At 49.9% G+C, this 24602-nt stretch overlaps 1 protein-coding gene across 2 annotated transcripts in view; it reads left to right on the top strand.

The window, feature by feature from the left end:
- Positions 1–24602, top strand: part of ZFYVE9 (zinc finger FYVE-type containing 9) — a 1362935-nt gene that overhangs the window by 1130097 nt on the left and 208236 nt on the right. For both annotated transcript variants that reach the window (XM_069642200.1, XM_069642199.1), the window contains exon 16: positions 19510–19672. In XM_069642200.1, the coding sequence (XP_069498301.1) occupies positions 19510–19672 (163 nt within the window). The remainder of the gene's footprint in view (positions 1–19509; positions 19673–24602) is intronic.

Here is a 24602-nt window from a genome sequence, read left to right as displayed (position 1 = left end):
GAGACACTAGGATGGTGCTGCTTGGACAGTAGAACCTTTTTTTTGTGAGATCCGGTTGAACTGAATAATCCCAATCATATGAGCGGGAGCTCCAGGGAAACGACCCTTGAACCCCCATAGCTTTACGCTTAGTTAGGTCACTACTAGTTTGGTGACGCTCTGCGGGGTCCTTGTACTCAGAGTCACGAGACGGGACCAGACGCAGGTGGGCCTGAGATCCAGGGATGGAGCTGGGCATTTGTTGGGGTTGGGCAGGGAGGGTGGCGGGGGAGAGTTATGTGCAGTGGGGCAAGGTTGGGAAAGTTTTTTTGGGGGGGGGATGAGCCGGATTATGAGCCACCGAAGAGGACACAGGAAGGGGAGAGATGAGAGCGGACAGCGCAACAATGGCGTCGGGTAACCCGAGTAGTGACCTGGAATGTGCGGGGCCTTAACAGTTATCTGAAGCGCAATAAAATAATGATGTATCTGAAGAGGATGAGTGGATGTAGCTTTGCTGCAGGAAACCCACCTCACAAAAGAGAAACTGGAGGTGGTGAAGAGGAAATGGAAGGGTAGCGTTATAGGAGCTACATACTCGGCATACGCGAGGGGGGTGGTGACATGGGTGGCACCGCACGTGCCGTTTCAGTTGCTTCGTTCGACAACAGACCCGGAGGGCAGAATGATGATGATGGTGGTGGGACTCCTCGAAAACAGAGAAGTGAACATCATAAACTTGTATGCCCCTAATCGTGATACTGCAACCTATTTTAGTTCCCTGTATAGTAGTGTCAGCCCCCTGTTGGGTGGTGCAATACTGTGGGGAGGTGATTTCAACTGCACCCTGGACCCCGGGATGGACAGGTCGGACAGCAAGACACTGAAACCAGTGCCAGCGGCCAAAGCGTTGGGGACACTGTTGGCAGAGCTTGGTCTGGAGGATGTGTGGAAGCGGCTACATCCAAAGGACAGGCAATACTCGCACTATGCTGCGCCACATGACCTACACACTAGGCTAGATTATGTGTTTTCCTCCGCCGAGATAGCGGGAGACATGGTGGGTGCAGAATATAAAGCTAGAGTACTGTCGGACCATTCACCCTTGGTCCTGGAGTGGCGACATCGCCCCCCCCAGAGCGTGTGTCCCGACGTTGAGGCTTAGAGCGGAGGCCCTGCAGGATCCGGGGTTCTGGGAAGACCTGAGGGAGGCTATAGAGAAATATTTTTATATAAATACAGGAAGCGTAAGATCTATGGGAACGGTGTGGGGGGCATTTAAGGTGGTGGTGCGAGGGGTAGCCATATCGAAATCTAAAGGGCTACAAGGGGGGATAGAACAAAAATTACGAGACACTGAAAGGGAGTTGGAGGACCTGATGCGAAAGGGGGAAACCACCCGAGAGGATGGTGCCAAGATGAGACCTGCAAGAGGCTAGTAGCGAACTCTGGGATAGATTATGTAAGCTGAATTATAAGAAATATATTGAGGCAACATGCGGGAGGTGATAATCCCGGCAGACTACTGGCCCAGTTATACAAAAATGAGACACCCCGGCAGGTGATTAGAGAAGTCAGGGATGCGGATGGCCAGATCCGCAATACCCAGGAGGGGGTAAATGAGGAGTTCCACAAATATTATAAAAGTTTGTATGAGGACGTGGGAGAAGATATGGGCCAGGAGATTCTGGAAACAATCGAAGATATCGAGCTACCCACTTTAGACGACTCAGAGAGGGCAGACCTAGAAGCCCCAATTACCTTGGACAAACTGGATGCAGTGATCCAACACTTGCCCACGCGCAAAGCGCCTGGGTCGGATGGATTACCTAGTGAATTCTACAAAGCGTATAAGCAAGAGTTACTTCAGCCGCTTCTGGCCACGTTCAATGAGGCCTGCGAACAGGGGGAGCTGCCGGAGTCTCTCCGAGAGGCAGTGATCATCCCACTCTTGAAACCGGGAAAGCCGAGTGTGGATTTTGGGTCATATAGGCCGCTATCAATGCTTCACCAAGATAGCAAAATACTCACGGCGGTGCTAGCAAATAGGCTAAAGCGAGTAATTGGCAAACTAATACACCCAGATCAGACGGGTTATGTTCCAGGCAGGAATATCACTGACAACCACAGGAGGCTGCACCATATCATGCACCAAACAAAGAATGACCCGGGCGAGTTGGCCATAGTGTCATTGGATGCGGTCAAGGCGTTTGATTCAGTGAGGTGGCCATGGCTGATAGCGACCCTGAAAGGATACGGGGAAGGGACCGGGATATATTAAATGGGTCAGGATGTTATATAGTTCCCCGACTGCAAGAGTCAGGACAGGCGCTATTATTTCGGATAAATGGCAACTCAGTAGAGGGATCAGACAGGGATGTCCCTGGTCGCCCATGTTATATATACTTGCATTGGAGCCGTTAGCTATTAGCCTCAGGCAGCAATATGGGGAGTTGGGGGTGCGCACTATAGGCAACACACATCTAATATCACTGTACGCAGGTGACATGCTCCTCTATCTGCGCTTCCCAGAGGAGAACTTGCAATATGTGTTGGAGGTGACGGGCTACTATGCCGCCCTTTCTGGCATACGAGTGAACCCCGGGAAGTCCAGCGTGTTCCCCCTGGGAAGGTACAAGAACGTTCCACTAAAAAACTTGCCCATTTTACAAATACCCTGGTAGACAGAGACGTTCAGATACTTAGGCATAAATGTATACCACAAGTTAGAAGCGGAATACAAACACAATACAGAGGAATCTGTTGCAGGTATAAGAAATAGCATGGTATTTTGGGCCAGATTACCCCTGGCCATGCTGGGAAGGGCAGCGCTGCTCAAAATGGTGCTTGCCTAGACTACTGCACTTCGTAAGCATACCGTATCTGCTCCCCAAACGCTTTTTTGCTAAGCTCCATAGCCTGTGCAGGGGCTTCATATGGCACAATTCTAGAAATAGGGTGGCCCTGTGGAAATTACAAAACTCGTGTAACAAGGGGGGCATAAACCTGACGAATTTTGAACTATACTACTTGGCGGGACAGCTATCCTATGTAGCGAGATGGTTGTCGGAAGAGGAATCGGCGGAGACCAGGCTCCTACGGGGCATCCCCGCCCCATACTACTTAAAAGAAACGGTGTGGTTGCATAAAACGAAAGTGGCAGAGATGGGGAGACTGCTGGTGCTGGGCTGGGAGGTTTGGCGCAGAGCATGAAGAACGGTGGGTGACTCGGACCCGCTCTCTCAGCAGGTCCCGTTGGTGGCATTATGTGGGGAAGACTCTCAGCTGATCAAAGGGGTCCGCAGATACTGGGAACCGGTGGGCTTGGCCACTCTGGGGGACATATGGCAGGAGGGGGAGGCGGTGGAATTCGAGAGGTTGCTGGAGGAGACGGGGATACAGAGAGGCCAATACATCACCTATGCCAGGATCATGAAACGGGTGAGGGGGAGATGGCCTGAGACGGTGCTGGCGGAAGAACCTGACGCCTCTGTAGAAATGATGTATGATGTCTCGGAGGGCGGACACGAAATATCTCGGATATAGGAGATTTTGAGTGCAAAAGTGGGGAAGGAGTTGCTCCAATTGAGGCTTGACTGGGAGGAGGAGGTAGGAGAACCCATGACGGAGGGATAGTGGGACAGGGCCTAAAGGTACCATAAGGTGGTGTCCCGGAACGCAAGACTTCCGCAGATCCAGCTGTATTTCACCCACAGAGCCTACTTGACCCCCGGCAGAATAGCCAGGTTTGGTGGCTCGACCATACAGAAATGCCCTGTGTGGGGAGGAAGAGGCTGGGTTGCTACACATGTTCTGGGCTTGTCCAGAGGTGGGGACATTCTGGGCAGAACTGTAAACGAGATTGGCCGGCCGGGGGGGTGGTGCTGGACGTGGGGTCTGCTTGGGCATGCATGCTGGGGAGTTTCCCTAGGCCACGTAATTTAAAACATATCAGTAAAATGAAAGACCTGGCCTATATCCTGGCCAAACGCAGAATTGCGATGAGCTGGAAAGCTGCCCACAGGCCTAGTGTGGAGATGTGGTAGGCGGACCTCCCGAAATGGGCTGAAGCAGAAACCACAGTCTGGTATGAAGCAGTCACGAGTGGGGGAGAGGAAGAGGTAGGCCCCCTGATAGCCTTGAGGCAGCTGGTGGCCTCAATGGCAAATCCCCACCAGGTGGATCAGGATGCGGAAAACCGGGAGGTGTTGGCAATAACCGAATCACCTGTAGATGCCCAGAGGTGGCACAGATTTGTGGGGCAGGAGGGGGGTGGACAGAGGAGAGCAATAATTTCGTCTGAAAATTTATCATGAACGTCCTAAACAGTTGTAATGTTTGTAGAAATAATAAAAATACATTTAAAAAAAGAGGAGCAAGAGAACAAGTGTGAAAGAATACAAAGGGACATGCATAGAAAGAACAGAGAGAAAGAAAAGGAGCAAGAGAACAAGCGTGAAAGAATACAAGAATACAGAACATTCGCAAAGGAAGAACGGAGAGAAAAAGGAAGAACAAGTGTGAAACACAATTACAAAGGAATAGAGGAAAGAACGATCGCGATGCAGAAAAGCAGAAGTAAGGACAGTTTAAAGCAGTGAAGTGAGGACCACAAGGTTAGTCACAGCCGGTCTGGACTAGACCTACCGTCTCCACCAGGACCAGTGAAGTAACTCAGCCCTTCAAACTTCGCCAGCAACTGCGCCCCTGCATAGACAGTCCACCAAGCTGGCACTCAAGGTGAGAGTCACTCTAGAGGGAATAGGCAGTGAATTCGGGAGGGAGGAGAGGGTCATACCCCAGAAGCACAAACACCCTAATTCCTTTCACTTGTCGTAGGAGCTGCCTCCTTTCAGTCCAAAGCTGACCGCCAGAGCGACCAGAAACATATTCAGCAGACGACCACACCCAGCTGCGTCAGGCACCCCTGCATAGACCAGGTGAGCGTAACAATGAGGTCTTGGGAAACAAACACACGGGAATACCTGGGAATAAAACTAATAAGCGATACGGGGACCATGTTCAGAACAAACATAAAACCCCTCTGGAAGCAATGATGAGAGGATTTACATAGGTGGGAATCCCAAGAGCTGACGTGGTTCGCAAGAATCGCAGAAGTAAAAATGGCCCTTCTCCCCTGCTTGCTATATGTGGTAAGCTCGGTGCCCACAGACATTCCGCCCTGCTTGATTAAAGAAATCCAAAAAGCAATATTCATATTTATCTGACAAAACAAGACACCTAGAATTCAAAAGTGAACCTTGATGCGCCGCTACGCTCCTAGGGGGTCCGGGAGATATATAATTGCGGCCCAGCTGGCCCTGATGCTGGACTGGGCGGATAGGGATAGCCCGAGTGGATGGAGAGGGATAGACCAGCAGCTACCACGATCCTGCTGCAGGTACTCTAATTCGTTAACACCGGAGGGCATGAGGGGGTACCCTGTTGGAGGCCACCAGTGTGTCACTACGCTGCTGGGACAAAGCTATGGGTATGAAGAAAATCCAGCGAGGGTTGGGTCCATTCGCTCCCCTAGCGCACAATGCAGATTTCACACCGGGTCTGCATCAGAAATTCTTGGAGGGCTGGGCGGTGGTGAACACACTGACCATAAAAGATATGTATCAAGAGGGAGTCCTGTTGTCTTTTATAGATTGTAAACACAAATTTGGAATTGGGGAAAAAGAACAGATATAAATACACACAAATCAGACTTTGGATCTCCCATCCAGCTGTAAAAAGGGCAGGTGTTGGGACCTTGATCGGGCTGGAGCTAACAATGCGAGAGGGCTCATCTGTGGGTGGAATAAACAGGCTATATAGATTGAGTAACGCGGAAATTGGTGACAATCTCCCATATTAGGAAAACTGGGTAAAGATATAGAGGAAACTAATACGAATGGGGTCAGATATGGTCAAGAGCGCACAAGTCGTCCAAATGCACGGCGATCAAGGAGTCGGCGTATACACTATGTTACAGATGGTATATGTACCCCCACCGTCTTCATAAAATCAATGCCAAATACCCCTCTTGACGGTTGGAGACCTTGTGGGGAGAGGGGAGATTTGTTTCACAGTTGTTGGTCATGCCTGAGAGCGGCAACATACTGGAAAAAAGATTTGGGGCACATAAAGGAGATAACAGGGGCAGAGCTGCCGTTAACACCAAAAATAGTCTTGCTGGGAGCAGTATCGGAAGGCAAATATGCAGCAACAGGGCACAAGGCCACCCTGATCACGCACCTACTTATGGCAGCAAGGATGACACTGGCACAAAGATGGAAAGATCAAGTGGGTCCAACTACGGCCTGGTGGTGAGTCAAGGTCTGGGGGGTTATGGCAATTGAAAAAATATTCATTTTGTTTATTTTTATTTGTAGAGCGCACTACAGCCCAGAGGCATCCAGGCGCTCTAAGGAAATTTACGAAGGCTTGCTTGAGGGTTACAGGAAGCGGCCCATGGACAGATGCTTACAGACAGTTTGACAGTTACAGTTGATCGAAGGTTATATTACATAGCACAGTGGGTGCATAGCATAGTCTGGCAGACCCATTTATGATACAGTAGATGGGCTAGGGGATGGATACATATGCAGTAAATAGCTCTTTGGGACGGGCCATTTCTGACAAACAGCCTAGTATTTATGGCCTTGCGGAAGACTGCATGAGAGTCGATTGACCTGATCTGGGCTAGGAGGGTGTTCCAGAAGGTTGCAGTCATGGTTGGGAATCAGGAGCCTCCAGCACGCCCTCTGCGTGTGTGAGGAACAGTAATATGGTTAGCATAAGTGGACCTAGAGAGTCTCGATGCCGTCTGTTTGGTGATCCTCTGCGCTAGGTACATGGGTGCCAGGCCGTGAAGACTTTTCGGTGTAAGGGCAAGTGTTTTGAAGACAATTCTTTCCTTAATGGGTAGCCAGTGTACCTGCCTCCTGACCCCCGAAATGTGTTCCCTGTGTGAGATGCCTGTTGCGGCCCTTAAGGCATTATTCTGTGCTATCTGGAGTTAAGCCAGATTTTTTTGGAAGGTACCTACAAGGAGGGCATTGCAATAGTCCAACCTAGAGCCAATGATGGCCCTGGCTATGATGATGCAGTTCTGTTGGGAGAGGAAAGGCGTAACAGCATTGATCAACTTAGAGTGATAGGCTGCAGAGGAGGCAATAGCATTGACCTGCCTATCCATGGTAAAGCTAGGTACAAGATACACGCCCTGTGTCTTGATTGCCTGAGACACTTTGATGGAGATTTTGTCATTGGTGAATGAACGATACTCGTTGTCAAGTTTACATAGTGTGGAGGGGGAACCAACCACCAGAAGTTCTGTTTTCTCACTATTGAGACAAAGCCAGTTATCTGCCATCCATGATTGAATTGTGCAGTAAATGGAGTTGAGGGTGTTCATATCAGTTGGATAGTCGGAGAGTGGTATGAGCACTTGGGTGTCATCTGCATAGTTGATATATGAGATGCCCAACGCGTCAAAGATTCTGAACGGGGCCTGGTGAAGAGGTTATGAAGAGGGGCCTACGCAGAAGCCCTGTGGGATGCCACATTTGATAGCACTGGGGATGGCGCTGGAAGAGTCAGAGAAAACCTTCATCACTCTCTCCTGAAGGAAGGAGGTTATCCATTCACGTGCCTTCGGGGAGAAGTTGGCTGTGGAGGAGAGATGGTGGCATAAGATTTTATGATCTACCAGATCAAAGGCCGCTGAGAGGTCTAAGAGGAGGAGGAGCGCAGGTTTGCCTGCGTCTCTCAGGTCATCCATTTGATTTTTTTAGGTCTATTGCCGTTTCGGTGCCATGTCGTGGTCGAAAGCCAGACTGGTGTAATCCGAGAAGGTGGTTGTCCTCAATGAATTGTTGAACTTGCAGGTAGGCTGCTTTGTCCAAAATCTTTAGCAAGAAGGGGACGGTGGTGATAGGTCTGTAGTTCCCTGGGATCAGTGGGTCAAGAGATGTATTTTCTTAGGAGCGGTCGAACCCATGGCTTCCTTAAGAGAAGTCGGTACATGGGACGACTGGAAGGAAGAGTTGATGAAGGCAGTGAGGAAGGGGGCGAGAGCTGGGGCACAGTCCTTGATGTGTCCCAGGCAAGCGTCACCTTTACAGTTAAACGGCTTGATAGACTTTATGAGGGCGATGACTTCAGATTAGCACATGTCGAAGAATTCAAACTTTGGCACCTGGCTGGAGGTGGTGACAGCTGGGGGTGCTGTGGTACAGGAGGCTATTAGAGGATGGAGATTTTTTGGTGGGCTAGGATTTTGGTATGCAAGGAGTCAAGTTTGTCCAGCATGGCAGCTTGAATTTGGATGCACCATGCCTCGTCCTTTTTGAGAGTGGATGGAGGGGCTGAGGGAGATTCCAACTCCCTGAATATAGCGAACATTTCCTTTGTCCCAGAGTTGGCGTTGTTAATCCTAGTGTTGAATGATGCAGCTTTGGCCTGTGTGATGGCTGTTTTATATTCTCTCGAAATTGCCTTAAAGGCTGCTTTGGAGGCTTCATTGGTGTTTCTCTTCCAGGTGGCAAGCATCACCCTCTTTTTGGTGCGAAGGTCCAGGAGTTCTTGTGAAAACCAGGCATTGGAGTGCTTGGTTTTCTTCACCTTTTTAGAGGTGAGGGGAGCGATGGTGTCTACTGCAACGGTTATGATTTAGTTAAAAGTATTGGCTAGGAGGACAGAATCATTGGGGAACGGGGGCGGGAGAGCTGGTACAAGTAGGTGGGGTAGGAGATTATCTTTAGTCAAAATGCACCCTGAAGTTGGGTAAATATCTAAAGTTCTTGGCGATCTGGGTCCCCTTCCAGGACTTCGTAAAAGGCTGGGAAGCCTATTTCCACAAACCGCAAATCCTCACAAATATCCACGTCAGTTGACAGTTTGCATATGAACGAGAGCCCCCACGTTCAAACCGGAAAGAAACCGTGTAAAGAGGAGAAGACTCTGGGGCCACACAAGTTAGGGATTTGGGAGGTAGGGGGGGAGGGATAGGGGTGGAGGCGGGAGGGTGTTTTAGGAACTTATAATAAAACATTGGGGGCATCTGAAACTGGCACAGTCAACAGACAGATAAACAAGTTTTGTGAATGTGTAACTTTGCACTGTCTTCTACGTTATTGTAACTGTATAATCCCTCGATTAATAAATACATTTGTTTAAAAAGAAATCTGCAAGGAGCTGGACAATCCTGCTGCAGTCTGTACCTCTCCTGTCCCCTCCCAGGCCCTCTGCACGGCCCTGGCTTTTCATTTCATATCTAAAACTCGGGGCATCCTGTCCTCTCTCTTCCTCTCCTCCTCCCTCTACTCCCGCTCTTCCTCTGGCCACTCCTTCTCTGCCTTACCCCTGTTCTCCCCAGACAAGGTTTCTAAGCAGGTCCGATCTATGAAAGTCTCGTCAAAACAGGTTCTCCCCTGTTCCTCTAAAACCATCAAGGACCGCATTGACACCCTGGCTCCTGCTTTGGCCGACTTCTGCAACCACTCCTTAGCTGCTGGAGTCTTCCCTTCCCCTCCCCCCCTGAAGCACTCCCTTGTGCACCCTCCTCTTAAGAAACCCTCAGCCGACACATCCTTCCCTGCTAACTACCGCCCAATCTCCATCACTCCTTTTTTGGGCAAACTCCTGGAAAAGCTGGCCATCTCCCAGCTTAATCTTCACACTGAATTGGTTGGTTGTCTCCATGACCATCAATCTGGCGGTTTATAGTCATAATGTAGAAAAAAAAATGTAGAAAACAATGTCGAAAACCTATACATATAATGAAAAGAGTCAATTTTTAGAAAAAAAATTGTCCAAAAAAAATGTCAATTTGCACTATCAATAAATAAAACAAGAAGAGTATCATTTACTAGGGGGGGTCCCCCGGCCACCCCACCAACCCCCCTCACCCAACACCCCCCAGCTACCCCCCACCCCCCCACCACCCTCTCACCCCTCATACTCAACACATTTTAATTATATATATATTTATTTTCGAAAAAATTCTAAAAAATGTAAAAAAAATTCGACCTTGTTTTCTAAAAAAAAAATCGACATTTTGACTTTCTACATTATTGCATTCTACATTATGACTGACCACCCAATCTGGCTTCCGAGCTGCCATCTGTGAAGAACTGCTCTCAAATCTCCAATACCCCCGGTGTCCTCATCTTACTTGATCTCTGATCTGCCTTTGACACGGTCAACCATGCCATCCTGCTCAACCGTCTGTGTGATAACCTGGGTATCACCGATCAGGGCCTGGCTTGGCTGACCTCTTTCCTCTCTGATCGACCCTCCCAGGTTCAACTTGGGTCCTTCCTCTCCTCGATCTGTCTACCTGTGGCGTTCCCCAGGGGTCTAACCTCTCTCCCTGAATGTTCAACCAATACCTGGCACTTCTTGCCCACCGCATTGCCGCTCTGCGCCCCAACTTTCAGTGCTATGCGGACGACACTCTGCTCATTTTCAGGCTCCCTTCCGCCACCTCTTTTCCATCTCTCATCTGACTGACTGTCCGCTATCCAGAAGTGGAGTGCCGCTAGTGATCTCTGCCTTAATGCTAGTAAGACTGAGATTCTCCTCATCCGCACACCTGCTCCCTCCGTTCCCATCACTCTCTGGCCGGCCTCTCTTGGCCCTCTTCCTTCTCCCACCTGTGAGGTTAAAATCCTCAGGGTCATCTTAGACTCCACACTCTTCTTCTCTCCTTGCATCTGACGTCTCTAAGAAGTCACACTACCAGCTGCACCTCCTCGCAGGTATTCTTCCTTTCTTCTGTCTCCCCCAGAAGGTCACTCTCTCCATAGCTGTGGTTCTTTCTAGCCTAGACTACTGTAACAGCCTCTTTCTAAATATGCCTGCTTCTATTCTCCGCCCGCTGCAACTCATCCAGAACAGGACTGCGAGAATTGTCCTTGGCCTGAAGTCCAGGGATTGTATCTCTCCAGGACTGAAATCTCTGCACTCGCTCCCAGTGGCTGCGTTGATTCAGTTCAAAACCCTTTGCATTGTCCACAAGACCTTCTGGAGCCTCAATACCTTCATCTCGCTCTTCCTAAATATCTTCCTTCTCGAGCTCTTTGCTCATCTGCCTCAGACTCCCTCCGGGTCAGTCGCTTCTCCAAGCAACGAGTTGGACGTAGATCTCCTTCTTTGGCTGGGGCCTCCCTCTGGGACAGCCTCCCTGAAACTTTAGAACCATCTATGGTTCTGGATGCACCTCAAGATGTTCATCTTTGCTTCTGCTTTCCCTTCTCCTCTCCCCTGCTGAACTCCTGACTGAATCTGTGCTGGTCACCTGGCTTCCCTCTGATCTCGGGCCCAGTTCTCCTCCCCCCGCCAGCTGAACACCTGCACTGCTCCCCAGGCAACCCCTGCACTTGGTGGCTGTTTCTGTATCCCTACAGTCCCCACCAGCTCCTGACACTTAATGTCTGCACTCACGCCTGCAATTGCCACAAGCTAGCCGCTTACTTTTATTTATTCTATTATTTGTACGTCCTGTCCCCTTTCCTCCATACTGCATGGGCGTCCCTTCCAAGGGACGGGAGACGGAACCTTTTTCACCAGAAAAACCTTCTCCTCTAAATTTAGAGGCGCGCAGGGGTGCGTCCCTGGGTGCATGCGCTGCCCTGACTCTGCTCTTCGTCACCACACCTCAGTCCCCTTTTCTGCGTCGAGAGGAACAGGCCAAATTCACCAGCGCTTCTGGGTTTGGCTTCAGCCATGTAATTCCATGCGTAGATACTTATTCTCTTTGTCTTTTTATCATTCAGGCACTCGGTCCTCAGGCGTCACGCTCCTCCCTGGCGCATGTCGACTTCCGCTGGGCCCCGCAGGTTACCATCCTGCGACTGGCTCTTCCCACCTTCAGACCCCCACACCCTCTGCCTTTGTTGCCTTGGCCCAGACCACTTATGGCAAGCTTGTACTGCGTGCAACGCCCTGTCATCTAGATCTCCTGAAGAACAGGCTAGCCTGGTGGAGCAAGCTTTTCCAGATATCGCCTCCAGAGGACCTGAAGGACTTTGTCAAACATCGATCCAGGCTCAAGTTAAGGCCTTTGTTCTCCATCGCACCCTGCAAGGGAGACTCCTTCCCAAGGATGTGCCTGTGTGTGAGGGACTGCTCAGGTTCTTTTACCAGCACGTGCACCGAGGCTTCCCCGGCTACCGGCCTATGGGACGAGGGATCCTTGGATCCTCACGGTGACAGTGTAGAAGAACCGGAAGGTTCTGGTACTGTCGTCACCCGAGGGGCTAAGCCCTTGTACCGGCAAGATGTCCGAGGGGCCACGCCCTAATACCGGCAATACGTCCGAGGGGGCGCCTAAACGCGGATGTACCGCCCCCCAGACCGAGGGTGTTCTGCCTACCAGTCCTCAGCCTGAGGAGCAGGGCAGGCCTCATGTTCCACACTCAAGAGTCCTGGAGGAGGCTGGGCCCAGCGATCCAAGCAACACGACGCAGGCACGTGGAGGGCCGCTCGACCTGATGGCCGCCGTGCCAGACATTACCTGTCCAACGCCGCACAAGGATCGGGAATTCTAAGGAGTGTCAAGGTGGGACTTGTGTCAACCAGGTACGTGGCCTACAGGCTATCCTTCATTTGCGCAGGGCAAGTACCGCTATGTCCATATGGGCAGAGTATGCAGCGCCTCCAGCAGCCGCCCTCTACTCTGTCTATATTCCCTATCACCCCTCCAGCCTGTGAGGACAGGTTTTTTTGAGAGGTTCCTGGGACTCAGGAAGTCCCCCCCGTCTCCCTCCCGGATAGGGGTGATCCTCAGAGATGCCATCAGGGAGGTGCTCCCGCCAATGCTTCCAGCACCTTGGGCAACTGCGCTGGCGCCCCTGGTGCCAGTGCAGCCTTTGCTACCTGCTCCGGCCCCCCAACGGATTCCTCAGGCATTTCCGTACCGCCACCCGTACAGCGTACAGCCTCCGGTCCCAGTACCCCAGCCTCTGGCTCCCGCTACTCCTCTACCGGTGCAGGATCCTCCAGACCCCCAGCTGGACACGGACGAGGAGGAGGACCCCATCAGCCAAGGCCTTCCATGAACGTATTGCAGGGCTGGCTGAGTACCTGGGCCTTGCTCAACCGGAGCTTGAGCAGCCAGCGGAGGGGGTCCTCGCGCAACACCCTTCTGCTAAAATGGGTATTCCACTGCAGACCGATGTATTCGCCCTTGCCAAGAAGTGTTGGCTTAAGCCCCACTCTGTCCAACCGGTCAATCGACGCCTGGACGCTAAGTACAGGCAGATGGAGGGGGATACACTCTTGCTATCGGCCCACCCTCAGCCATCGCTGCGGCATCACTATACTCCAAGCCTCAGTCGTCCTCAACCACCTCCTCTGCGGCACTGCTAGGCAAGGAGGAGAAGATCTTGGAGGTGGTGTACGGTAAGAAGTTGTATTCCAACGTGTCCTTGCATCTTCGTCAGGCCAACGCCGATGCCATACTGGCGGCCGCTAACCAGAGTTTGTGGCGGGAAATTGCTGATTTCCTCCCAGAGCTTCCTACGCAGAGCCAATCACGTTTCAAGGCTTGACTGGCTGAGGCCAAGTTGGTGGCGCAGGACATCATGGAGGCCACCGTGGCCCACATCGACACCTCTGGCTGGGCCATCTGCATCGCCACGAACATGAGAACAGCCTTGCTCTGTGCAGCCAAACGCTTGTCGGGACGTCCAGGAACGCATATTAGACCTGCCGTTCGAGTGGGGTGCGGGGTGGGGACTCTTCCTCTCCACCACGGACGAGGAGCTGCACAAGAAGAAAAACAGCTCATAAACAGCCAAGTCTTTATCCATCCTGACAAAGACAACGCCCAAATCGTACACCCAGTCACAGCAGCACTCCGACAGGGGGCGTACATACGGAGGGATCCGTGGCTTCCAAGACCAGACTCCACATCGGCACAAGCACCAAACAGGGGGTGGGGGAGAGAGTAAGGGCTTTTTCCAGTCCCCCTCCTCCGCAACAGCCTCTGAGGGATAGAAGGCATGACACGCCCCTACGGGTCCACTTGTCTCCACTACGGGCAGGCTTGCTCTCCATTCACATTTCTGGCACCAGAATTCCGCGGACGCCTGGATCATCTCCGTAGTATTCACGAGGTACCGCTTACCTATCCCAGCCTCTCCTCCCTCCTCCCCTCTACTCCCTCAAGTTGGGACAGCAACTCTTCTGGCGGAGATCCGATTGCTCGTAGAGAGCCAGGCCGTGGAGGAAGTCCCATCCTCCCAGCAAGGCTTGGGCTTTTACTCCAGGATTTTCGCCATTCAGAAAAAAGAACCAGGAGGGCCAGAGAGTTCTGTTGGACCTTTCCACCCTCAACCTCGCACTTAACCCGCAGCCATCGGGGCTTGCAGGAATTCGGAAGAAGGGTCTTCTCCTCCAATCTGATTGTCAAGAAACATTTGACGGGACTCGCAAGGCTCTACCCGCCCATCAAGAGGCCACACCCTGTGTGGGACCTGAACATAGTCTCGGGTGCCCTAGCGCACAAACCATTTGAACCAATGGTATCCACGGACATCAGGCTGGTCACCATTAAGACGGCCTTACTAGTCGGCCTCACCTCAACGTGCAGAGTCAGAGAAATGCAGGCGCTGGTCACCTCGGAACCATATATTATCTTTCACAGGGACAAAGTCTGCCTAAAGTGCCGTCTGCTTTCCATTTAAACTAGTAAATGGTGCTTCCTATGTTTTTTGCCGACCCCAAGTACGAGGCACAGAGAGTGCTGCACTGCCTAGATGTCAAGCGTGCCCTGAAATTCTACCTTGACAGGACCAAGGGCTCCCGCAAGTCAGACGCCCTATTTGTCACTTTTGGAGGTACACAACCAGGCTATCAGGCCTCCAAGACCCCCATATCCCACTGGATGGTCTCGGCCATCAAAGAAGAATACGAGGGGCAACACAAGCATCTTCTGGCAAACATGCATGCCCACACAGTCAGGGCCAAGGCAGCGGCCATCGCTTTCCAGTGCCATGTACCTTGGCAAGTCATAAGCAGGGCGGACACATGGGCCACTCCCTCGGCTTTCTGCAAGCATTACTGTTTGGATTCCGGCTCCAGATCTGATGCGGCTTTCGGACAGGCGGTTCTCAGGAACCTTTTCGCTTAGGGAGGCTCTTCTCTCCACCATGGGGCTACATTCAGTTGTAATCGCCCATGCAGTATGGAGGAAAGGGGTCGGGACGTAAGAGTAATTATAAGTTACTCACCATAGTGACTAACGTACTCTTAGTCCCCTTTCCTCCATACGTCCCACCATCCTCCCCCCTAATAATACTGGTGTCATTAGGCAATGTTGATTTATTGTCGACGCATCTAAGGAGACCGAGGTGTGGCGCCAGAGGACAGACGCATGCTCCCAGGGCCGCACCCCTGCGCGCCTCCAAATTTAAAGGGGAAGAAGGTTTTTATGGTGAAAAAGGTTCAGTCTCCCATTATACCACTACGGGAGCAGAAATTCCCCTATCAAGTAACCAGTTACCCAGATTGAAACTGCATTTTATAGTCAATTTTTTTCGGAAGAAATTGTGGGGGGAAAATGCCCAAGAATCTACAGGCAGAACTGAACATATACACTCTACATTCAAAGAACTCAATGTGGCTCACTGATACTGCTCAAAATAACTGCATTCCATTCATTTCTTTAATGTATATGACTTTAAAGCCAATGGCAATATCATTTTATCTCTAGCAACATCAACGCTGCAGTGTGGCGCATATCACTCATGATGTACATCCAGAAAAGTAAAATTGCTAAGCATCTCTAGAGGAGGCAATGGGAGGTTCCTGCCTCTGTTGCTAGAGGATCAATTTTGCCCCATGTACTTACTGCCTGTTATGCACATTTTAAATCTTGTGTGCATTGTTGCACACAGACATCCTCTTTCAAAAAAACTGAGAGGGACATATCATTTAACTCATATGATCCGGGATGGAAAACCACCTACCCCCGTCACCTTCCTTCGTGACAGGCCTGCCTTGCAGCCAGAAAACAAACAATGGCTTGTTTTACTACAATGCATTTTTAAATGTTTCGTGCCTCTGTGGTGACACTTTCCTAATTGTAATGATTGGTAGGTCTATTATCGATACTGGGTCGCAACCTGCAGGCATTCCAATTTTTAAATGAACTCCCACATCGTGACATGTAAATCTGATTAAAACCGGTTTCGAGCTATGCTGTGATGAGACTTCACACTGACAATGGTGAAAATGGCCAGTCTGAAACTTCTGCGTACTATAACACACATTGCCTTAGTTAGCTGACTACATTAGCACACTTTGGAATGAAAGAAAAAAAAACGGAAGAGACTTGCCAGGGAGTGGGTGGGCATACGGACAGTCGTTACTCTACGTTATGTTTAAGTGTCAGACAAAAAGCATCAACCAGCAAAGATCCCACCCCAACCTCGTACCTTCTGTGTGAGAGTACCAGGTGTGAATCCAGTGCTCCACACAAGTCCAGTTTGTTGGGTGTCTCAGACAGTCGACATTCAGTGGCAATGAAGCAACTGCACTGGCCTTTGCTAAACCAGAGCTATGCAACCCAAGCAGATACTCCCAGGGCCCTAGCACATGACACTCGTACTCTTGCAAAATGTGCTTCACTGCGAGTGCAAGCTATATTAATTAGTGGCATATGTTGGATCTGGTAAAAAAAAAAGTTATATTTATTTGCTATGACGAGGGGATTGCTAAGAAACCAGCCTGGAAGCTCTCTACCTAGGTTAGCGTTGCCCGATACCAAATGTGAATTGACTTCGAGTGAACCGAAGAAAAGAAAAACTTCTGTAAAATCTTACGTATCCTGTCCATGAAATAAAACGTGTGGATTGCATTTCAGCAGTTGTCTACAGATCCTGTTATCCTTCCCTTTGAGGGCCAGAGACCTTGCAAGCAAGTGCAAACTGGAAAACGAGCCAATTATTCCTATCTGTAGTAGATCAGCAGTGCCACACTCATTTTACAAGTCATCATTTTTTCTTCAGTATACTACATACAGCAAATTGTTAGGAGGAGCGAGTGTGTCACTATGTTCGTTAAACTTTCAAGATTTTAGTAAAACCAGCCTAACTTTTTTGCAAGAAGGGTACCAGGCAATGCAGGTGTGGTGCACAGCTCTGAATCAGATCTCTGTTGAAGCTGAGACTCAGAGACACGACACCTACCAGTCAGCATAATTTCATACATGCTCTTCTCAGTGGGTCTCTCGCGGCGCTTACTGGTGGCCTGGAACCGGTAGCTCTGATGATCTCAGACAGTGGGGCATAGGCAAAGCAGCTGCAATGTGGAGGGCTGCTTTTTATGAAACCCATGTTGAGTGCTTCTTGCCACCACTGTCTTTAATGTGCGTGCACTAATATATGATATGATAGGTTATTTATAACGCGCTTAATACCTAGAGGTTTCGAAGCGTGGACACGGGGATCAATTCTGTGGTGCTCTGTGTTGTCTTGCTTCCAAGGTGAGCAAGTTACGCCTGAGCTATCCTCCAGAGACTAAATGTAGCAGCCCAGGCACACTCCGACTCCCAGCTTGGCTGATAGAAACCACACTGTGAGCTTTGCAGTCTGTAGTATGCGCAGTAGTATGTGCACCAAACTTCAATAGCAGGGTCAGGCTTCACCACAGGCCCCACGGTAAACCGGTATAAAAGAGGTAATGGTTATTATTTGTAAATGAAATTGTTCAGTGCTTATAATGGTGTACCGTTACATCCTACTAGGAGCAGCCACAAAAACCCAGTCCTCAACCAAGAGAACGAAATCGGGAAAAACCAGTGAATGGACTGGGAATTTTCCTGCCAAACATAAATGAGACAACCAACACCCGACCTGCCAAACCCAGATGGATCCCAGGAAAATGCTAGGGTAACCGAAAATTAACTGGGAGTGAGTATAGAATGCAGGGGAACAGGAGAGTGTCACAAACCTTTCCCAAACTGAATCTTCAACAAAATTCACCAGCATCTGAGGAAAGCCACAGGGAGAATGAGTAGCCTGAGAAAAAAGGGAGGTGCTAAGAGCGGTTTTTAAAAACACTCACCTTTGTAATCGTGCCCTGGGGAAAAAAATGGCAGTTTCAGATTGGTTCCTAGTGCCAGGTGAGTGCTGCAGTCAATGCAAGGAGACGGAGTGGACAGAGCAAGCAGAAACTTAGTGTTTACAGAAAGTGAATGAGAGGCAGTGTGTGTGGGGTAAAGGGGTGAGGTCGGAATGCAGAGAGGAGCAGCAGAGTGCTGAAGACGTGTTGGCAGAATTGGAGCAGGGTGCACGTGAGGTATTTGTGAGAGATTGGTACCAGTTGTGTGTAGTGTGAAGAAGGGGAGCTGAGTAAAAGATGAGTGAGACAGATGGAGAAGTCTAGGGGGAATTCGAGAGAGTGAAGGTAAGTGTGTGTGGCATGGAGGAGGGTGTGGAGAGTGCAAGGCGGTAGTGAGAATAGAGGTGTGGGAGAGTGAAGCAGAAAATGTCGTGAAGGTAGGTGTAAGAGGCGGAGAGTGTGGTAAAGTGTAGATTGATGAGAGGGATGTAGTGAGCACTGAGCCGAGAGATGTAGTGAGAGGTGAGCAGGGGGCTTTAGGGTGCAGGGAGGGGTGTAGAGTAAGCTGCTGGAAGGGGTGTAGGATGAGGTGGGGAGAGAGGTTATGTGAAGACCAGAGTGAATAAGAATGGAGAAGGAAAGGTGGGAGAAAACAAAGGAAGGTAGTATGATTAGGGGAAGGAGCATAAGGGAGCAACTAAGGGTGAAACTGAACCAGAGCATATGAGATTGAAACTTTCCCACCAAGCAACATTAATTACCCTGGAGAGTTTTATGGTGCAGCATTTCTAGAGAATTCCAGAGGGAGCCAGAGAGATGGGGCTGATGCCATTACACCCTCATTACAAGCTAGCAGTAGATTGTATGTGTTGCCAATTACTAGTTCTGGCACCTAGGATTTAGGGATGCCAGGGCTAGGCACGTCAAAGCCCATGGAAGACGAGAAAGGGAGGCCCAATAGTGTATCCGTACACTCCCCTTTCTAGCCTGGTGCATTTCATTTAACACATTTACATATCCTAGTATTGAACCTGCTGCATGTCTTCATAGTGAATAATCTACCCATTGATAAAGGGAGCAGTTGATACGCCTTATATATTAAACATTTTAAAAATCCTTGAATCTTCCTGTAAGACCATCTGTGACACTTTATCAAGCAATGCCTTTCCGATATGCATCGACTTCCAAGTCTCTGAAAAATAATTTCCTGATTCCTCATGAAGTATATCACATCATCAATTTTATTCTGGAAATTAGTGTAATTGGTGAAGGAGATATTCTCACACTTTCCTGATGGCTCACTTTTCCTCACCGTTTGCATTAGGTAATATTCTTGCTTGTCCTTCTAATATCCTAAAATGTATGTTGTCTGTTGGATTACAACTAGAACAACACCTTTTTGATGTCAACTGATGGTGATTTTCCACCTAACATAATTTCCTTTTTTGTGTATCTAAACGTTTTCTCCAGATGGAGTCATGATTCAGATAACTGCTGAGAACATGGATTTGTTAAGGCAAGCATTAAGAGAAATGAAAGACTTCACCATCACTTGCGGCAAAGCCGATGCTGAAGAATCGCAGGAGCATGTCTATATTCAGTGGGTGGATGATGACAAAAACTTCAACAAAGGGTAAATAAAATAGTCCTTGCTTCCTTAACATTGCATAGTTTCTGTAGTTTGTCACAAATATTTCTAACCCTTTAACAGACAATGATTAGACAGCTGTTGACTTAATTATTCACTTCTGTCCATGCTCTGCGACAAGGCAGGCTATGCCACCTTACCTGATAATGCTTTAGGATTTGAAATAGATGGGAGCTATTCAGCTTCTACTTCTAGCGTAGAAGAGCCTGGTAAGCATGGCACCAATTCCTACCAGGAGCTACTCTGGAGGCCAACATGTGGCATGCAAACATACCAATGTGACATGGACCCCTTGCTCACTCTGTCTTAGAAAGGCTCAGCGTCACCTCACTGATGAGGCCCAACTAGGCCGAAACACGTGTCTGGGATTACTGATGGTACTCTTGTTCAGAGGAGATTTGACTATCATGTCAGTGCTGGACTGCCTTGTGGGTGGGACAAAGACGGATATGCAAAAGGATATCTCTCCACTGTAAAGGCTTCATTGAGCTAAAATGTGGTTGTAGACTTCTGAGTGGAAGAAATTCCACAGAACAGGGTATTTGACCCATGTTTCTCAGTAGAGGGGCTCCCACACTCCTTTGTAACTTTGTACAACTTGGGGTTTCACCCTAAGTAACCCTGGGTAATCCAGACGTGAACCCCCTGCTCATTGTCTCTTAGAGAGGCCAGCTTCACCTCACTGGTGAGGCCTGACTAGGCCGAAATACTTGTCTGAGGTTGCTGATGGTACTCTTGTTCCATGTGCCTAGCATTTTGGTGCTGGATTGCCCTTCTGGGTGGGACAAAAGCTGATATGCAAATGGATTTTTCCTCTCTGAAGGGTGTAGTGAGCTAAAACGTGGTTGTAAGTCCTCCCAAGTGGAAGAAATTCCATAGAATAGGCTATTTGACCAATGTTCGTTCTCAGTATATGGGCTCCCACACTCCTTTTGGTACCAATCTGAGACTAACTCAGTGTGTTTGGGAATCCATATAAAGATGCATAATGACACACCTAGACGACATGTAAAGCATATTGGCTCCAATATAAAGTTACAGTATGCATCCCATGTAAAAGGAGGATTTGCAGCTTGCTGTGTTCTAGCTCATTTCCAGAGATCGCTCCTGCTTTCTTAGTGACGCTTTATACACAGAAGTTGGTTTTAGCTACAGCTCATGACATTTTTATTCGACTGCTGCGTTATTTGTTAAGGACCATGATCTTTTCACACCACTCTTTGTTTAAAGAATTACTGATCTGAATTGTGCAGACCTGTGACATGCAATGGTTATTTTTTAGGTCTAGCTAGAGAGCACCTGCTCTCGACAGAAGTCTTACATGTACATCCTAGAGGCACCCTGGTTTTAGTCAGTTACTAAATAGTGCAGACATTTGCAATCTGCTCTTGTTGGCTCATTGGTTTGTCATGAAACATTCAGTTTTTGCTTTTTGTGTGGCCCACAAAGTTAGGACTGCTTGATGAGGGGGTTCAGGTGGTGGAATTTAGTATTTTGCCTGAAAGAGCTCCTTTTCCATCTCCCGCTACTCGCCATATATAGTGTCTCTCAACCTATGCGCTCCATTCATTACTCCTGACCCTGCTTCCATACACTGCTTTACAACCTTCACTGATCAGTCCTACTGTAATACAATGTCACAACAATGCTACCCTTGGAGATGCATTCACGTCCTCCACATCCTGCAGCCATTTCTGAATAGTACTTGTTCTCTCCCCTTCTATGATCCAATGAATAAGAGTGCCGAGTAATATGATGTAGATGTTTGTGCAATTTACGTTTCTGGTGAAATTAGTTGGTCTTTGTTGCTTGTGTTTGCCATTTTGCACTGTTATGTTTAGCTCGCTACAAAAACTTTTGTTTTTCCAATGGTATGTTCGTGGATCTTTTGATTATAGTCCCTTTACTATGTTGTTGACCTCTTATACAATCATTTCCAAGGTGCAAAGGAGGCTCTGCTAAAGAGGTGCAAGGTGAGCTGTAAGGCCATTTTCTGTAAAGACGTGCAGCGGTTGTTGCTAACAGCGCTCCATCAACCCCACCCTGCCCACTTCAAATCTGTGCACATTCAGGGTTTGCTGTTAGCAGTGGTCCCACAAACAAATATTGCACTTGTGGGGCTGCTTCGCACCGGCGACATGGCAGGTGAGCCAGCACGAGGATTAGTTTACTTTTTAGTATTGCTATCTTTTTTTCTCAGTAATGAATGTCTCTACAGTGGTATGAGGTGTTGGGGGATTACTCTTAGATAATTTTTTTCCATTTGGTCAGTAGTGAGGCGCTTGGTAACAGTGGTAAGCAGAGAAAACTTTCTCAGATAATATTTTCTGTTAAACTCTTTTCTCTTTTTTTCTCAGTGGTGAAGTACCCTTTCTTGGGATTACTTTTCTTTCAAAAACAGCAACGATTTATTTGTCAAGTAGCCTTAGTCTTTGTGTGCACCACGGTAGGACATAATCATCCTTTTGGAAAGTCAGAGCGTTAGCCCAATCTTGTCTAAAGGCTCCTAGTTTGTTTTGGAACAAGTAAGACATCCACTCTAGAGCGTTTTGCGCTTTTTCAAAGTGTTTACTCTGTTTTCGGTCAGTTGAGCGTCGCACTCCATCGATCTACCTTACGAATAACGAGGACCTTTTTTTTTTTGGATTCTTCAGTGCCCCTCAAGGGTGAATTTCGTTGAGTTCCTTTGTGGAGGATTCCAGAAGTTTCTTCAAGGCCTACACTGCATGGACATGTCGGAGGAGGAGGATTCGGCTCCCCTTTTCAAGATTTTTTTCTGACTGCGTCTTGCGGAATGTCTTTTTGGGTGACCATCATTCCAAGTGCCTCTACTGCCTGTACCCGGACACAACAAACGTGGAGGAGGACTGTGCGTTTTGTCAGGAGATGTTGCCCCGTAGGCTGTAGGATCGGCATCTGTGGCTTAAGGAGTGGCTGCAGGCCAAGGCCCCTGCTCTGGGTTGGTCCCAGCAGCATGCCTCCCCTGCTACCAAGAAAACTGAGTGGCCTTCTAAGACCTTTGAGGATGCTCCTCCCACGGGGGCCCAACAAAAAGCTAAGCACCGCAAGTCCACTGTCACCGAGAGCGCCATTGCGATGGGCTCCTCGGCGTCCATGGCGAGTACAGCGTCTCTAGCGGCTTCGATCACCAGCCAACGCTCGGGATCTTCGTTAAAGAGGAAGTCGGACCATCCGGGTAATGCCATTGAGAAACCCAAGACCGGCCTGCCAGAGAAGGCCAAGGAGGAGCAGAGCACTGACCCTTCCCCTAAGGAGAAGGCCACGGGTTCGACCAAGACCGTGAAGGCCCAGATACGTCCGACAAAGGCCCAGCCTTCCATCGAAGGGATGCTTGCGTCACTCGCGAAGGCCGCTGTGGCGGACCCGCAGGACGCGGCCCCGAAGACGAGAGCATCCCAGTCTGCCAGGAGGGAGTCTCTTTTCAGCCCATTGAGAAAACACTGGAGAAGATGCCTGCCATTTCACCAAAACAGTCCCCTCTGGTCGCAGAGAAGGGGGGGTGGCGGTAGTTCTCCATGGCTCAGATCTCTCCTCGGAAGAGTAGCTTACCTGTCTCCAGACCATCCAGGAGGAGTAATGGGTTGAGAGCAGCTCCTACAGCAAGGATTCCGACGAGGGCGACGATGAGGAGACCGACGAGGAACAGCAGGGCGGTGGGGGCCTGGGCGACCAGCCTGCGCCTCAGTCACCGATTTCGCCTCCATCGCTGCAGCAGACTTCTCTCAGTTTTGCATACTCTGGTCTCGGAGATCCAGACGAGGATGCCTGTTTCACCGGCAGTCCCTCCCGCGGCACTGGTACCGACGGGGGAACCACTGACCAAGAAGAGGAAATTCACTCCCCACCTCCTTGCCACCCTTCGCCTCCCCCCCTCCTCCCCCAGGGGGATGAGACCTATCCTGAAACGACAGGCACGGACGACGGTGGGTTGGGAGACCTCCCGTCTCCACCTCCCAGATCTTTGCCATCCGACGAGATGGGCTCGTTTCATACCATGATCTCCAGGGCTTTGGAGCTCTTCCTGCTCGTTCCTGAGGTGAAGAAGAAAGAAGGTTCCCTATACCAGCGCTGCAAGGCCAAGAGGAAGACCGTCCTGTCGGTCCCGCTTCTGGATGCCATTTGGGACGAGGGGTTGGCCCTCATGTAGAATCCTTCCATGCCACCGGCGAGGAGGGACCATTATGTGAAGAAGTTCAGGGTTCTGAACTCAGCGCCCAAGTGCTTGCGGACCCAACGAGTTATCACATCGGCGGCGAGGACCATCAAGGCCGCCAACGCTCTCGCCATTGTGGCATGTTACGACCGGGAGCTGTGGGTCAAGATCGCTCCCCTCCTGGACTTCTTTCCCGACGACAAGAGGTTGGAAGCTTTAGAGATCCTGCTGGAAGGTGAGGTGGCGTCGGACCACGCAATCACGGTGGCCATGGACATCGCCGACATGGGGTTCTGCCAAATGGGCAACAGCGTTTGCCTTCCTCAACGGAGCTGGCTGAAAGCCACCAATTTTCGTTGGGACGTTCAGTTGATGGTGTTGGACATGCCCTTCGACGGGGACAATTTGTTTGGGAAGGCCGTAGATGAGTCTCTTCAGGCCATCAAGATGGACACGGAGACGGCTTGTGGTTTGGGCATGCTTCAGCAGCGACAGCCGTCCTTTCGGCCCCCAGGCGGCAAATCCCAAGGATCCTCCAAAGGTTTCAGTGGAGGTGCCTTGTCTTACCGTCAACCCTCCCTCCCTCTTGTTGGCCCAGGAGAACAACAGGGGCCGTTCCAAGGCCTTCGGAGGAGGACGTCGTCATCGCCAGGGTCCCCAAGGCAGCCCTTTGACGTCCAATCAGGATTGAACCGGCCGTGGTGTCTGGCCCCCACCTGTGCACCCCGTTGGGCGGCCGGC

Source organism: Ambystoma mexicanum, chromosome 1q, assembly GCF_040938575.1.
Source record: "Ambystoma mexicanum isolate Mex_15411 chromosome 1q, UKY_AmexF1_1, whole genome shotgun sequence".
In the NCBI taxonomy this organism is placed as follows: Eukaryota; Metazoa; Chordata; class Amphibia; order Caudata; family Ambystomatidae; genus Ambystoma; species Ambystoma mexicanum.
Note: the sequence above shows the minus strand (reverse complement) of the source record. Positions and strands in the feature narration are given on the sequence as shown.